This window comes from Martes martes, assembly GCF_963455335.1.
Source record: "Martes martes genome assembly, chromosome: 15".
In the NCBI taxonomy this organism is placed as follows: Eukaryota; Metazoa; Chordata; class Mammalia; order Carnivora; family Mustelidae; genus Martes; species Martes martes.
Genome location: NC_137903.1, coordinates 46,967,868 through 46,984,545, shown reverse-complemented (window position 1 = coordinate 46,984,545; position 16,678 = coordinate 46,967,868). Strand labels below are relative to the sequence as shown.

Here is a 16,678-nt window from a genome sequence, read left to right as displayed (position 1 = left end):
AATTTGTGACTCTAATTAGTCACCAAACCTAAACCCATGGAGAATTATCTTTTATACCACATATCTATAAATTTGGGACATATTCTGTGAATTATCATTATCAGTAAATTAGTTTTTCCATTCTCTCCTGAAGTTCACACTCTCTAAATAGAGACAACCCTTAATTTTTTTAATAACCCCCAGTAGAATGGTTTCAACATTTGTTAATTTGTCCTCATTATTTTAATGCTTTTTAAGGTATCTGGAACAAGAGGGACCCCTGGGTGGCTCATTCTGTTAAGTATCTGACTCTTGATGTCAGCTCACGTCATGATCTCAGGGTTGAAAGTTTGAGCCCCATGTTGGGCTCCATGCTGAGCATGGAGTCTGCTTAAGATTCTCTCTCTCCCTTTGCTCCTCCTTCTTTTCTCTCTCTCTCTTTAAAAAAAAAAAAAGGAAAGAAAGAAAAAAAGATATCTGGAAGGATAACCTAGGCATTTTTCTTTGGTAAGATAATTTTGGATATAAGATTATAAAAAATATTATTTTGCTTCAGTTTCCTAGCAATATTATTCCCAGAGAACAATAACAGGCTGTTTTGAAAACATTTAGGCTGTGAATTTTTTTTTCTCCTTCTTTTGCTTGTTTTTAAACCTATTTATGAAGGTAAATATATATAGTTTTTGTCTATTTCCATGAAAAATCCCTTCTCAAAAAAATAAAGTTATATAGTAGCCTCATGGTGAAAAAAGTTATTTACCCTGCTCTGTAGGCTCACATTTTTATAAAGCACTGCTTATTTCCATAGAATGAAGATGCTGGTGATTATACGTGCGTAGCTACCAATGACGCTGGGGTGGTGGAGCGCAGCATGAGTCTGACTCTGCAGAGTAAGCTGCTTTATTAAACTCTACATAAATGCCTGATTGGAGGAATGTTGCCTAATGAAGAATGTTCAGGTTCTTTAACTTTGTAGCAAGTATATTATCAGTAGCTTTCAGAGTGTGTGTCATTTAGTTTTCTGCTGCTGATAGAGCAGTTTGTTATCAAGCATAAAATTGATGCAGTTTTGAATAGAATTTTTTTTCTATTTTATCTAATACATGCAGTTCAAGATGGTGGTTGCTTGGTGGCAGAGCTTTCTTTTGGTTTGATTCAGTCAAGAACCCTTCATGTAGTTTGCCATCGTTCTGGTCATAGGCTTACAAAAATGTCATTTTGTGGCACTTTAAAAATATGTATTAAAAGTAAAGACTAATATAAATGAATTCAAAAGTGCTCTAGGTTGATTGCTATCAATCTTCCACGAAGTAATTATGTGTTCTGGGCAGGACCTTCATGCTCATCATGAGGCCCCTCAGTATAAGCCATCAGAAAGACAGTCTCCAGAACCACTTCAGGATCAACCTGGAGATAGCATCATTGGGTTGAGAATTTAAGTGAACTAACTTATTTTGTGAATAGACTCAGTGTTTAATGGGATAAATTTATGTTTTCTTCTTTCATTTTTGAGAGATGCTATAGACTAGCATTTACTAACAGTTATTTGCTAAACTACTCTTATCTAAGACTTAAACTCCTTAAAATCTTTTCTAGAATTTAACATTTAGTAATAGATATTTAGTAAATGTCTAAGACAGTGTTTTCTCCCCAGCTTTATTTAGGTATAAGTGATAAAACCGTATATATTTAAAGTGTACCATATGAAAATTCAATATACATATACAGTGAAATGATTGCTTGAAGGGAGTTTATGAAAACATCTGTCATTTCACAATTACCATTTTGGGGTTTTGATTGTTTTGGTGAGAACACTAAGATCTCACTTTACAAATTTCAAGGATACAGTGCAGTATTATTAACTATAGTCACCATGCCAAACGGTAGATCCTTAGAACTTATTCATTTTATGTGAAAGTTTGTATCTTTTGACCAACATCACCCATTTACTCCAATCTACTCTGTTTCTATGAATTCAACTTTTTTTTAAGATTCCACATATTAGTGATACACCATACACTGTTTATCTCTGTCTGACTGAATTAGTTTACCATAATGCCCTCCAGGTCTATCCATGTGGTTGCAAATGGCAGGATTTCCTTCTTTTTATTGCTGAATAACATTCTATTGTATAGATATATACTCATTTTCTTTATCCATTCATCCATCATCAGACACTTAGATTGTTTCTTGCTAAGACTATGTTTTATTAAAGTACGCATTTACCAAACATTAGCCTTGTGGGATGTTATTAGGAAAGAACTAGAGTTCCATGGTCAAATAAGTCTGAGAAAAAAATTGATAAAACAAAGTTCATTCATTTGTCAAATATATAAAGAGCCCCTACCATATACCAAGCCCTGTTTAGTTGCCAGGTTTCTTTACTGCAGATCTTTCCTAAAATGTTAATATGTTGATGTGTTGTAACTCAGCAAGAGAAGGGTATAGTATGCCACGTTTCCCAAGTAAATGTTATACCCATGAAACCTTCCTCCCTTCTTTGTTGGGTGAATGTAAGTAGGGGGTCATAATGATTAATCTCTCCTGGAAGAGTGTTCAACTGATCTGTCTTATGAAAAGCAACATTAGATTAGCTATTTACACGTACTGACAATAAGTTGATTTAAATAAATGAGGCATATAAAAATAACAAAATATAATTTGTTTAAAATTAAAATTAAAGCACCAGAAGCAATGTTTTCATTTAGATAAAGTACCCATATTTAACTGATCATTATGTGACTGGTAGAATTAATTCAACCATGAAAGGCGTACATATGGAATTTTACTGTTGAGTTAATTTATAGCCTTATGAGCAATTGGAAATGTTCAAATATGGTATTGAAATTACGATTCTGAGTTTTATTTGACACTTTTTTTGACCATAGTAGATGGAGCACATGTGCTCATTTAGTCATTATGTTATCATTTAATGTTGAATGATTAATCTGAGGCATTTAATTTATTCAGCAGCAGTTTATTGAACACATGATGTAATCTGAACACTGGGAGAGAAGTAAAAGTCCCAGCCCTGAAAGTTCCTAAAGTTAATATAAACATCAAATAAGAACATACTGTGTAGGATGATGTGGACATATACACAAATAGTGCATTAGTGATACTTACTGAGAGGTCCAAACCTCATATGAAATACTTTCATAAAAGACAACATGTCAGTAATATCTTTACATAAAATCCTAGCATATTAATGTCACAATAAAACACATTTTACTTCTACTTTTGTTTTATGTTCTTGAATATCTTCCTTTTCCTCTCCATTTTCAGTGAATGCCTCTGTTTGATCTATTAAGTCACTATTGTTATGTTTCTGTATTACCACATATTTACCTGTTCTCTACTATATTTATTTTACCTAGTCCTTTACTAAATTCTATATCTATATTATAGAACAGCTAAATAATTATAGTCACTTGCCTGTCTTATCAGTGGACTGTGAACTCCTTGAGACTGGAAGTTGTATCTGTTATCTTTGTACCCACAGCATCTAACGTAATGCCTGGCAAATAGTAGGCTCTCAATACATGTTTACTGCATGCATGAGTGATGACCCGTTATGAAAGAAAAAGTTAATAATGACTCTTTACCTCAAAAAGTGATGTAAAGGAAAGAAGTGTATGTTCACCATGTAAAACAGACAAAAACAATGATAAAAACAATAGTACGAATAATATTATGTGCTTCCCCTCTCAAAGAGCTAGGCTTTCAGGATCTTAGTGGAGTCTTAACAAGAATTCTCTGAAGGATACAAAGGCTCAAAGAAGTCCTAAGGAACAGAAGCAGAGTTTGAGCCCAGAAAGTATGACAGCAGAGCCCAAGCTATAGACTAATCATCTTAGGGGTTTAAATGTTTGGACATTTAGTAAGTAAAACAGAGCTACAAAAAGTCTATCAATGCCCATTGCAACCTTGGTAGCTGAGAAACTACAGTGTTTTATAAACAAATCAGCCTATTTTTTTGGTCAAAATAATGTTACTCTATAATATTAATTAAAATGTTGATATAACTTTACAAAAACTAAGAAGCACTATGTTCTTTTTTCTGTAGGTCCTCCTATTATCACCCTTGAGCCAGTAGAAACCATTATAAATGCTGGTGACAAAGTCATATTGAATTGTCAGGCAACTGGAGAGCCTCATCCAACCATTACATGGTCCCGTCAAGGGCAATCTATGCCCTGGGATGACCGAGTTAATGTGTTGTCCAACAACTCATTACATATTGCTGCTGCTCAGAAAGAAGATACCTCTGAATATGAATGTGTTGCTCGAAACTTGATGGGTTCTGTCCTTGTCAGAGTGCCGGTCACAGTCCAGGGTGAGTGTGATCAGAGGGATACTTTTATTAAATAGCACCCAGAGGTACTATTACGCTGGCTGGCTCAGTTGGAAGAGGATGTGACTCTTCATCTCAGGGCTGTGAGTTTGAACCCCATGTTGGGTGCAGAGATTACTAAAAAAAAATAAATAAATAAACTTTAAAAATAAATAAATATATAGCTCCTGGTTCAAACCAAATCATAAAAATTATTAAGCATCTTAGTCTAAGTTTCCTTTACCCTTAAGACATTTCCAGATTGTGGAGATAGAACAAAAATCACATAATTTACAGACTGGAGGGAATAAAACAACAGAGGTTAGAGCAGTAAAATACCAAGCTAATAATTCAGTTCACGTATTGCATGGAGCACTGGGTGTGGTACATAAACAATGAATTCTGGAACAATGAAAAGAAATCTTAAAAATTTTTTAAAAATTAAAAAAATATTTTTTAAAAAGAAATCCATGCATTTCTTTTTCTTTAAAGAATGACATATCCAAAAGATAAACAGTATTTGAACTTCTTGGTCTCTCGCTCTTCCAGCAGCCATGTCCACGTGAGTCAGGATTGGAGCTGGGAAGAAACTCCGGTTAGCTATTTGAAATTCTTCTTTCCTGTTAAGATTTTAATTTTACCATCAAGGAGAGCATCCATAAGCAGTTGCTCAGCAATTAGAGATTCAGCCCTAGACCCAGTGCATAAATGAAATGCAATTTATGTTTTGTTATTTACAAACACAGAGACAAAGTACAATGTTTTATTTGCAGTTCATGGCGGATATTCCCAGTGGTCTACATGGAGAGCCTGCAGTGTCACCTGTGGAAAAGGCATCCAAAAGAGAAGTCGTCTGTGCAACAGCCCCTTTCCAGCCAACGGAGGGAAGCCTTGCCAAGGGTCAGATTCAGAAATGCGAAACTGTCAGCGTAAGCTGTGTCCAGGTACACCTCTTTATTCAACGGATAGGCACATGTTCAATAGATACTCATCTCTGTTCCCTAACTATGGATTGCCTCAGTGTTAATGCTGTAAATTGCAAAGTATCTGACAGTGTAGTGTTTCATCTTTGTATAGTGGATGGGAGCTGGTCAGAATGGAGCCCTTGGGAAGAATGTACAAGAAGTTGTGGACGCGGCAACCGAACCAGGACTAGAACTTGCAATAATCCATCAGCTCAGTATGGTGGGCGGCCGTGTGAAGGAAATGCAGTAGAAATAATCATGTGCAACATTAGGCCCTGTCCAGGTGAGAATCCCCTGATGACCAAAGCTTGGCTATTTTTAACTCCAGCAAAGGGGTTCTAATTACCTTTTCTTCTTTGTTGTAAAAAGATGTTGTGGCTTTTACCCTGCAATATATTCATTCTCTGTGTTATTAGTTCTGTCTCATTGATAAAGTTATGAAAGCTATGACATTAATCAATGTTAAGTAAAATCCCTTATTTAATTGAATATCTTAAGGTTGTATAAACTGTGGTGTATTTTTAACCATGTAGAGAAAACCTAAGTATTTTAAGGACCTTAACATCTAATGCAGCCATTTATTTTCAGGTAAGAAAAATGAACTCTAAGGTATTTAAAGACTTTCCCAGAAACACACAATTAGGGAGGGCTAAGGTAATAATAGCAACCATTCACTAAACACCTGTCATGTTCTAGGAACCATGCTAGGTGCTTTATGTACATGTTGTTTTTTACTTTGTGAAACAACCCTACAGCATTGATATTTCAGGGCTCTTTCAGATTAAAGTGACAGAAACCAAACCTAAATAAACTTAAGTTAAAGATTCTACTTTCAGGTATGATTGAGCTCAAGGATTTGGCCAGTGTTTTTGCTAGAATGTTTTCTGTCTCTTGTCTCTGCTTTCCTCTCGTTGGCTTTATTGTCCATTAAGCTCTTTCCGTGCAGTGGAAAAAAGGACTACTGGCAGCTACTGGCTCACAGGGGTCTTAGAATCTGAGGCCTCAGAAAAAAAGAGTCTTCTGCTCTCGCTCTCTCTCTCAGAATTCCTGTCAGCCTCTGAAAAGGAGCCCTGTTTGATTTTGTTTGGGTCCCGTGTTCACCTCTGAACTCAACTAAGTCCAGATGCTTGGATAACCAGCTTGAGCTGCCTACCCACAGTGTGTCAAGAGGGGCGGGGCTCCTGTCTGACAGCCAGAAAGAAATCATATGGAATAGAAGTGTCCGGCCATTCATTAATTCAGTCATTTATTCATTCATTTATCCAACAAATATTTGTTGAGCCCCTACTCTGTGCTCAAGGCATTGTTTTAACTGCTCCATTTAGAATTGTGAATAGATAATATCATTCAGATATTGATAAGCATACTGAGTAAATGCCAAGAGTTGCAGTGATAGAGCACACCTGGGAGAGGCACCTTAGCTGAGATAGTTTAAAAGAAGGGGCTGGGGGAATGTTGAGAAACCAAAATAAAACATGTTCACTACACTGGGTATTATATCCTATTGTGTAAATGAGGAAACCAAGATTCAGAAAGTAGATGATAATTCACTAACGTTACATAGCTTGTAAAAAGCGAATCAAGGGGATGCCTGGGTGGCTCAGTGGGTTAAGCCTCTGCCTTCAGCTCAGGTCATGATTCATGATCCCAGGGTCCTGGGATCGAGCCCCGCATCAAGCTCTCTGCTCAGCAGAGAGCCTGCTTCCCACTCTCTCTCTGCCTCTCTCTCTGCCTGCTTCTCTGCCTACTTGTGATCTCCGTCTGTCAAATAAATAAATAAAATCTTTAAAAAAAAAAAAAAAGTGAATCAAGGATTTGAATCCAGGTCCGTCTGATTCCTAAGTCTATTTGCTTAGATCTTGGGTATCTTGATTTACAGTTCAGAACTTACATTGCATTAATAAATATAAGTAAAATGCTGTCATGAAATCTTAAAAAAAAATGTCAAAGCTGAAACTATTCTTTTAATCTTAAATAATTAGAAAGCTGATTATAATAGCATGATATATCAAAGTCAAAAGAGCCAGAACATCTGATTAGAGCAGTCTTTGTATGGATAGTCAGTTATTTTACTGACATAATGAAAAGCAAAATGATACTTGGAGATGTCCTAAAATAAAAGTCAGGTTTTTTTTTTCTCATGTTGAGCGACTATTGGTTTACTGATGTTTTGCTTGCTGTTCTACGGCTTACTATTTTTGAGACTTTCCCTAGTTATACCTCAGTCCTTAAATTAATGAACTTAACTATTATTTTGGCATAATGTCAGTGGTATCCTGGAACTAGTAAATGAAAGCTTGTATCTCTTTCCAGTTAAAAGTTTAGTAACATCGTATTGCTAGCTGGGCACAGACCATAGTGGGAGCATTTACACCTTTGGAAGCATTTACTCTCCCTACTTCCTGAGAGGTGGTGGTTAAATTGATCATCATACCATTGCAAAATGAGCAGGTAGCCTAAGAAACCCTTTCTCATCCAGGGGTATGTCAGATTCTTAGAGATAGGGGGGATTTTCTTTTTATACATTGTTGTAATCAACTTGCTAATATTTCATTGAGGATTTTTTTTTTCATCTATGTTCATGAGAGAAATTGACCCATAGTTTTCTTTTCTTGTAATGTCTTTGTCTGGTTTTGGTGTTAGGGAAATGCTGGCCTCATAGAATAAGTTAGAATGTACTCCTTCAGCTTCTGTCCTCTGAAAGAAATAGTAAAGAATTGGTGTAATTTCTTCCTTACGTGTTTGGGAAAATTCAGTGGTGAACCCATCTGGAATAGTGCTTTCTGTTTTGGAAAGTTATTAATTTTGATTCAGTTTATTAATAGATATAGGCTCATTCAGATGTCTCTTTCTTCTTGTGCAAGGTTTAGCAAATTGTGTCTTTCAAGGAATTGGTCCATTTCATCTAGGTTATCAAATTTAAATAAAAGTATTCATAGTATCACTTTATTAACCTTTTAATGTTCATAGGATCCATATTAATGCCCCTCTTTCATTTCTGATGCTAGTAATTTGTGTCCTCAATCGCTCTTTTTCTTCCTCTGGCTAGATGCTTATTGACTTTATTGATAATTTCCAAGAGCCAACATTTGTTTTCATTGATTTTGTCTATTTATTTCCTTTTGTCAATTTCACTGATTTCTGCTCTCTCTTTTTTTTTTCCATGTGTGCATGCGTGTGTGTGTGTGTGTGTTTCTTCTGCCTACTTTGGATTTAACTTTCTGTTCTTCTAGTTTTCTGAGATGGAGACTTAGATGATTGATTTGGATCTTTCTTTTCTAATATATGCATTCAGTGCAATAAATTTCCCCCTTAGCACTGCTTTTGCTGCATCCCACAAATTTTATAAGTTGTGCTTTCATCTCCATTTAGTTCAAAATATTTTTAATTTCTCTTGAGATTTCTTCTTTGACTTATGTATCACTTTGAAGTGTGTTGTTTAGTCTCTGCATATATGAAGATTTTCCAGTTATCTTTCTTTTATTGATTCTCTTAATTCCACTGCGGTTTAACAGCAGATATTATATGATTTCTATTCTTCTAAATCTGTTAAAGATGTATTTTATACCCAGAATGTGTTCTGTCTGAGTGAATGTTGCAGGTGAACTTTTGAAGAATGTGTATTCTGCTGTTGTTGGATAGAGAAGCCTGTAAATATTTAATTATATCCTGCTGATCAATGGTGATGTTAAGTTCAACTATTTCCTTACTGGTTTTCTGCCTACTACCTCTGTGCATTTGTGATAGAGGAGTGTCAAAATCTCTAGCTATGGTAGTGGATTCATCTGGGGTTTTTGAGGGGTTTTTGTTTGCTTGTTTTGTTTGTTTTGTAGTTCTGTTAGTTTTTGCTTCACAAAGTTTGACTCTTTTTAGTAAGAATTTATTCTTAAGGGACGCCTGGATGGCTCAGTGGGTTAAGCCTCTGCCTTTGACTCTCAGGCCATGGTCTCAGGGTTCTGGGATCTAGCCCTGCATCCAGCTCCTGCTCAGCAGGGAGCCTGCTTCCCCCCCCCTCTTTGCCTGCCTCTCTGCCCACTTGTGATATCTCTCTCTCTCTCTCAAATAAATAAATAAAATCTTTAAAAAAAAAAAGGATTTTTTCTTAAAACTGTCAAACTTTCAGAAAACTTACAGGAATAGTACAGTACAATAGTAAGATTCTTGCTTAGGTCCAGAGTCCCTGCTCCTAAGCACCATGCCCTATTGCTTTTCCAGAATCAGAACTGCAACTTAATGTAGCAACAAATTCATCTATTACATTTTGCATTTTTCTTTCATACTAATTCCTCCATAGCTGTCTTCTTCTGTATTATTTATATGCCACAATGTTTTATACTTTATCTGGTTTATATTATCATCCTAACTTTTTTCTTTTCATTTCATTCATAAAAAAGAAACATTTTAAGTCTACCACATATTATAGCATTAAATTAAATTCTGGTTGGGGTGTTCTGTACTGATTTTTAAAAAGATAAAATGTCTTAAGATAACCACCTCTATTTAGATGTAATAAAAACTACACAGATAATAAATGAATAAGCATCACCCAATTATAATCCTCCAATTAAAAAAATGCATCAGTGGGTTTTGTTAACCAACAGCCTTGAAAATTGGGCATTTCTGGAATAGCAGATTTTTTCAATCACATAGTCCATATATCAGTAATCCAAATTCATAAAAAAGTAGTTTTGAGTAATATCTGCCTTATATTTGAAGGCTTTGCTCTTTTCTTTTTTCTTCTTTTTTTTTAAGATTTTATTTATTTATTTGACAGAGAGAGAGATCACAAGTAGGCAGAGAGGCAGGCAGAGAGAGAGAGGGGGAAGCAGGCTCCCTGCTGAGTAGAGAGCCCGACGTGGGGCTCGATCCCAGGACCCTGAGACCATGACCCGAGCTGAAGGCAGAGGCTTTAACCCACTGAGCCACCCAGGCGCCCCTCTTCTTCTTTCTTTTTAGGGTTAGTCAAATACTTTTTAGTCCAAATTCTCATCAGGTAAAATAAATTTGTATGACTGTGCTCGTCTTTGTCTACAAAGTACACAGATATGTAATAAATCAACTAGAAAATAGTTAACTGAAAGAAAATCTAAGGTGTGTTTTAAACTATTTTCCAGGGGCTCCTGGGTGACTCAGTTGGTTAAGCTCAGGTCCTGTCTGAGCCCCACCTTGGGCTCCCTGCTTGGCGGGAAGCCTGCTTCTTCCTCTCCCACTCCCCCTGTTTGTGTTCCCTCTCTCACTGTGTGTGTCTCTCTCTCTGTCAAATAAATAAAATCTTAAAAAACAAATAAATTAGTAAATACACTATTTTCTAAACAAGGCAACCAAATGATAATTTCATTACTTGGTTTTCAGCTAACACTTTTTGTGTCTGATGGGTTGTGTTAAGAGAATATTTACACACTGACCTGAAGGCCTATTTTGGTTCATATCTTGGTTCATATCTTGGTTCAACTGGGTGACCACAAAAACATATTTTATGAGCCCTGTTTCTAGAAAGTACCCTTGAAACAAAAATATCGCTTGATACTGACTTATACATGAGAGAAACCGTAATGTTGATTCTTAGCCCATGCACCTGGTAGGAAACACAAGGTTGTTTCAGTCTTGCGGTTAGATGGTGTAATATGTTAGTTACCAAAAGGAAGGCCTTAATATCACTCCATGGAAACTACTGGTCAGATTTTTGGTGTTTAGGAAGCAGGTGAGTGAGTTATTCAGAACTTTTAATTCATGAACATTATGTAATGGAGACAATTTTTCAAAGAGTTACAACTGTGCAAATCATCATGTTGTTGAAGGATCTAAGTGTATTTTTAAACATGAAGCTGAATCAGGCTTAAAGATGTGGTCTTGAGTCTAGAGTCCAAGTTATCATTATGGAAACATTTGTATTATCTATAACTGCATCTAGGTCTGTTATACAGCCTTGCTCCTAAGCTTCTGGTTCCTTCCACTTTTCCCAGAGCACAAAGCACAAACTAATGCTTGTCTAGGATTTTTAAACTTAGATTGTGTTTACATATGGTAGTTTGATTACATTCTGTGTTAATAAAATAGTCCTTTTGGATAATTGTAAGCATTCATTTTGGCATTAGGTAGCCTTCTGAATTTTCCTATAAACACTAATTCCCATGAAAATCTAACCAGAAGGAGAAAGGAAGAACATTATTTATGTTTCCTTTGGTTCCATTTCAATTATTTTAGATTCCAGGCTAATTTAGCTTATTACTGAGTTAATTTACTTGTATAATTTTGTTTATTTAACAAATGTGGTTCTGTGACTTGCAACTATGTCCCTTGGGATATTTGTAGTTCATGGAGCATGGAGCACTTGGCAGCCTTGGAGTGCATGCAGCGAAAGCTGTGGCAAAGGTACCCAGATAAGGACAAGACTGTGCAATAATCCACCACCATCATTTGATGGATCCTATTGTGATGGGGCAGAAACACAGATGCAAGTTTGTAATGAAAGACACTGTCCAGGTAAGAGAAATACAATGTTTATACCCCTAGTAAATTGACATCTACCTCTTATCTGAGTGGTATGTCAATAAGAATCAATGTCAATTAAGAACATCACCCAAACTAACAATGCTCAGGGTATTGTAGTAACAGAGCACATATGTTTTTCCTTAATCCAGTTGATGGCAAGTGGGCAACTTGGACCAGTTGGAGTGCCTGTACCGTGTCCTGTGGAGGAGGTGCCAGACAGAGAACAAGGGAGTGCTCTGATCCTGTCCCCCAGTATGGAGGCAGCAGATGTGAAGGGAGTGATGTCCAGAGTGATTTTTGCAATAATGACCCTTGTCCAAGTGAGTGTTGGAAATAGTGAGTCAACATTATACTTTCTTAACATTTTGTTATGACCTTAAGTCCTTAAAGTTATAATATATTGGCGTGCCTGGGTGGTTCAGTCAGTTAAGTGTCTGCCTTGGGCTCAGGTCATCATCCCAGGATCCTGGGTTGGAGTCCCAGATGTGACTCCCTGCTCAATGGGGAGTCCGCTTCTTCCTCTCCCTCTTCCCCTCCCCCCTGCTCATGTGCTCTCTCTCAAATAAATAAATAAAATCTTTAAAAATAAAAAACATTTAAAAAGAAAAAATCATACTGTTACTTGATTCATCTGCCTTTGGTTTGTAATATCAAAAATGTTTTATAGTTGCTGCTTTGTCTGTATAATACCATCGATGTAGTTGATTTATATAGGCAAGGGCTGTGTCCTATTTCATTTTCCTCTCTAGGACCAGCTGCAGAGTGCAAGGACAGGGCACCCTTACATACCTACTGTTAATGACGTTGATGATACGTTTACAGAGCCAAGCAAGTGGCTCTTTGCCTTAATTCCGTCACTACGCTAGATTTTAAGACCCTAACAGCATCTGAATCCACTGTGTCTGGATTTTATAGTCTTGACTCATCAAGAACAGAGATCTTGTCTCATTCATATCCTTCGGTTCCTGGAATACTATTAAGACTTAATAAATATATACTGAATAGAATTTCTCAATGACTAGAATGTATCCCCAGTTTCTAGTCAGAACAACGGCTAAACCATCTGCCTTCAGAAGTTGCCTCGTCATAGATTCATATGTTTCTTTTCGGTTCCTGGGGAGCATCTTACCGTACTTTTTGGATGCATGTCATTGTTTAGCACTTCTCCAATGGTTCTCTGTTGTAGCTCATGGTAACTGGAGTCCTTGGAGTGGCTGGGGAATGTGCAGCCGGACATGCAACGGAGGGCAGATGCGGCGGTACCGCACGTGCGATAACCCTCATCCCTCTAATGGTGGAAGAGCTTGTGGGGGGCCAGACTCCCAGATCCAGAGGTGCAACACTGACTTGTGTCCTGGTGAGCCCCCCTGACTCCTGACAGTAGAATAAGTAAAGCATTTCACTTAGTGCTCCTTGTAGCAGCCCCATCATTTCCTTTCTTAAAATGACAGTTGTATAGGTGGGAACTGGAGATTTGAAAACCAATGGTTAATACTGGCCACTCCACTCTTGTTCACAGTGGATGGAAGTTGGGGAAACTGGCATAGTTGGGGCCAGTGCTCTGCCTCTTGTGGAGGAGGTGAAAAGACTAGAAAACGGCTGTGCAACAATCCAGTGCCATCTAAAAGTGGGCGCCCCTGTCCAGGAGATGCTACTCAGGTGTCCAGATGCAACATGCAAGCATGTCCAGGTGAGCAACTAAGTTAGGATTTGGTAGAACCATTGTTAGCTTATGTACAGCCTTCTTGAAGATTACAAAATGATATCCCTCTGAGCCCACAAATTGCAAAATGGTGCAACTCCAGAAGGAAGAATTAGGAAAAATGTATTTTTTTCCCTTTCAAGTTGATCTGTACCAAAGCTTGTGGCTGTATTTCAGCCACTGCTCACCCCCATCCAGGCCCTCTTATAAAGGATATGGTCTGCACAGCTGTAAGTAGTAGTCCTAGGCTTGAGGGACACAGGGGTTTGGAAAACTGGGGAAAGCTAGCCTGAGATTGCAGGCTGAAAAATGACAGTGGGACAGAAACTGAATACTTCACAGAAATACACAATTGGGGACTACTTTTTCATGGATGGAAATATGGAGAACATGAATGTGGAAAGTAAAATAGGGGCAAGTTCAGTTCTAGGAAAAAGATTAGGGGGAGTTCAACTATGATAACCCAAGTCATACAACATGGCTGGATATTGTAAGTGATGTAAAATTTCAGAAGGTGGGTCACCTGGGTGGCTCATGTGGTTAAGCATCCAACTCTTGATTTTGGCTCAGGTCATGATCTCAGGATCATGAGATGGAACCCCCCATTGGGCTCTGCACTGGGTATGGAGTCTGCTTGAGATTCTTTCTTCCTCTCCATCTGCCCCCACCCCTGCTGATGCACACTTTCTCTCTCTCTCAAATAAATAAATAATCTTAAAAAAAAAAAAGAAAAGAAAAGAAAAGAAAAAAAACCACCTCAGAAAGGATGTAGCCAGAATTCTGGAACCTATGGACCTTAGAAGGAGTTTGTTGGAGTCCCAAGAAATGGTGGATAATATTAAGGTTGCTTGTCTCAGAGGACAGACTTTCTAAGGGCTATAAGAAAATTAAAAAGAACAGTTTCACATTGTTAAAGTGCTAAGATACCACTGAACTTTCCAAATCCTTAAGGGTGCTTTACAAATGAAATATCTGAAAATCAGGAAGGCTCATTTGGCAGAGTGAGAGAGAGGAGATACGTGAAGAGGTTTACAGGGTCTAGACAAGCTAAAAGGATGAGTGTTTATCAGTCAACTGTTCAACATATCTTGTCAACATGTCAGCCGATTACCAGGGATTTTGAGGTTTTAACACATAGGCATGGTGACAGTTTTAATTGCGACATTTTGTAGCTCCTGAACCTTATTATAGGTCACTGTCAAGGGGTATTTTTCATCTAAGGGGTATTATTCCGTCATGGATACAAGGACCCCAATAGCAAAAGGAAGTCCAAATAGGCAATTTGTATTACAGAATCTGGCAGAGAACTTTGAGGATCCCAATTAACTACCCAGAACTAGGAGACATCTGTTGAATGCTGGGACACAAGCTCCTCTGGAGACTAGAGAACCAAGGTCAAAATGGTAAAATGACCCAAGTCAAATGACCCAGAGAACTAAATGAATTAGTGATCCTTCTACTCCCTTTCCTGCTTAAGACTAAAGATAAGAACCAAAATGGCCTCCCAGGTCCTGATTGGCCCTACGGTCTACTTTCCTGCATCATCTTGCAGTACGGTTTCCAGCACTCTCCACCCTTTGCTCCTTTTGGTTTCTCAGATATGGCAAGCCCCACCTCTCAAAAGGGTGGCTCATGCTATTTCCTCTACCCCGAAAGTCCTTGTCCTGCCTCCTCTGGCTTAGTTAAGACCTAACTTTCTTCAGATCTCCACTCTATTTTTACTTTCTTCTCAGACTCCCCCAGGTAGTAGATATCTCATATATTAGTGCATTTCAATTTTACATTTATTTGTGGAATTCTGATTAATGTCTGTCTCCCTCTTTCAGATAAAAGCTCTATGAAGGCAGCCCTCATGCCTTTTTCTCTTTTTTATTATTGTATCCTTGTATATTGTATTCTATGTATAAATGAACACATGGTTGTAATCCAGAACATGAAGCCTGAATCAATGTGAGAAAAAAAAATGTATTCTCTCACAAATAAAGTAATGCAAATTAAAATGGAGAAATACTATACTTAATGATTTTTCTGAGATTGAATATAATTGTATTTCTCCCTGGTATATAATATAGAACAATATCTGAAATACCTAGTGATTAAAATATATATATATAAATATCAAGTAATGGATATTTATGAACTTCGCTATCAGCTTCTTCCCAGTATGTTTCCTTCTCTTGCTAAAGCATGCAGCTCCCTTAAAAGGCATTCATTAACTACCTACTCTGTGTCAGTAGCTAGTAATTTTGTTGAACAATGGAAAGAAGACACAAAATGACTGTAGAGATGCTTTTTTAAAAATGTGTAGTTGTTTTCAACCTAATTGTCTCTGTATGAATTTTACAGCACGTTCTGCTTTTAAAAGTAAAGTATAGATATTAAGGAAAAGTTGGTAAGCCTTCCGTCTGACACCCAAGCCTGAACGATACCTGTTAGATCCTCCACACATATGTAGACCATGACCTGTAACGAGCTCAGGAGTTGTTTGGAGGTGATCCCTCCTTTCCTTCTGTGCTCTCACGAAGGAGACAGTAGATGAAGGAACATGGGTCTTGATGCCGAGCACATCTGTGTTCAGATCATCCTTCCACCACTTATGTCCCTGAATTTTAGTTTCCTAGTCCATAAACTGTGGCCATCTAAAATGACTTTGTAGGATTTTTGACTGGATTAAAAGAGTTAACTTATATTAAGTGCTTAGTATAGTGCACGACATGCTCAATAAATCCTCATTATTATCATCGTTTCATCACCATCAACAAACACCTTCTTTATTTTGGCTTTGGGACTGGGTGCTGATTGTAGTCTTTGGATTGTGAAATAATGCCATGATACACATAGATTGGAAGGACCCTAGATTTATGTGGGATGATGAGTGTTACATGAAAGTAGAATGTTTTGAAAGCTTATTTATTTCACTCTTAAATTCAGATGTCATATGATATTTTAAATGTTTGGAAGATTGGTAACATCTTTGAATACTGGCCTTCTTTTCTCCCCTGTAACATTGATGAAATGGTTTCCTTATCCAAGAATGTTTTCTCTTCCCGCAATAGGTGGGCCCCAGCGAGCCAGAGGAAGTGTTATTGGAAATATTAATGATGTTGAATTTGGAATTGCTTTTCTTAATGCCACAGTAATAGATAGTCCTACCTCTGATACTAGAATAATACAAGCCAAAATTACCAACATACCTCGCAGTCTTGG

General features: G+C 37.3%; 1 protein-coding gene across 1 annotated transcript in view; it reads left to right on the top strand.

The window, feature by feature from the left end:
• HMCN1 (hemicentin 1) overlaps positions 1-16,678 on the top strand; it is a 473,045-nt gene that overhangs the window by 422,152 nt on the left and 34,215 nt on the right. The window contains exons 86-94 of the mRNA XM_080824786.1: positions 788-869; positions 4,046-4,315; positions 5,086-5,256; positions 5,390-5,560; positions 11,590-11,760; positions 11,919-12,089; positions 12,956-13,126; positions 13,289-13,459; positions 16,528-16,677. Coding sequence (XP_080680912.1) covers positions 788-869; positions 4,046-4,315; positions 5,086-5,256; positions 5,390-5,560; positions 11,590-11,760; positions 11,919-12,089; positions 12,956-13,126; positions 13,289-13,459; positions 16,528-16,677 — 1,528 coding nt within the window. The remainder of the gene's footprint in view (positions 1-787; positions 870-4,045; positions 4,316-5,085; positions 5,257-5,389; positions 5,561-11,589; positions 11,761-11,918; positions 12,090-12,955; positions 13,127-13,288; positions 13,460-16,527; position 16,678) is intronic.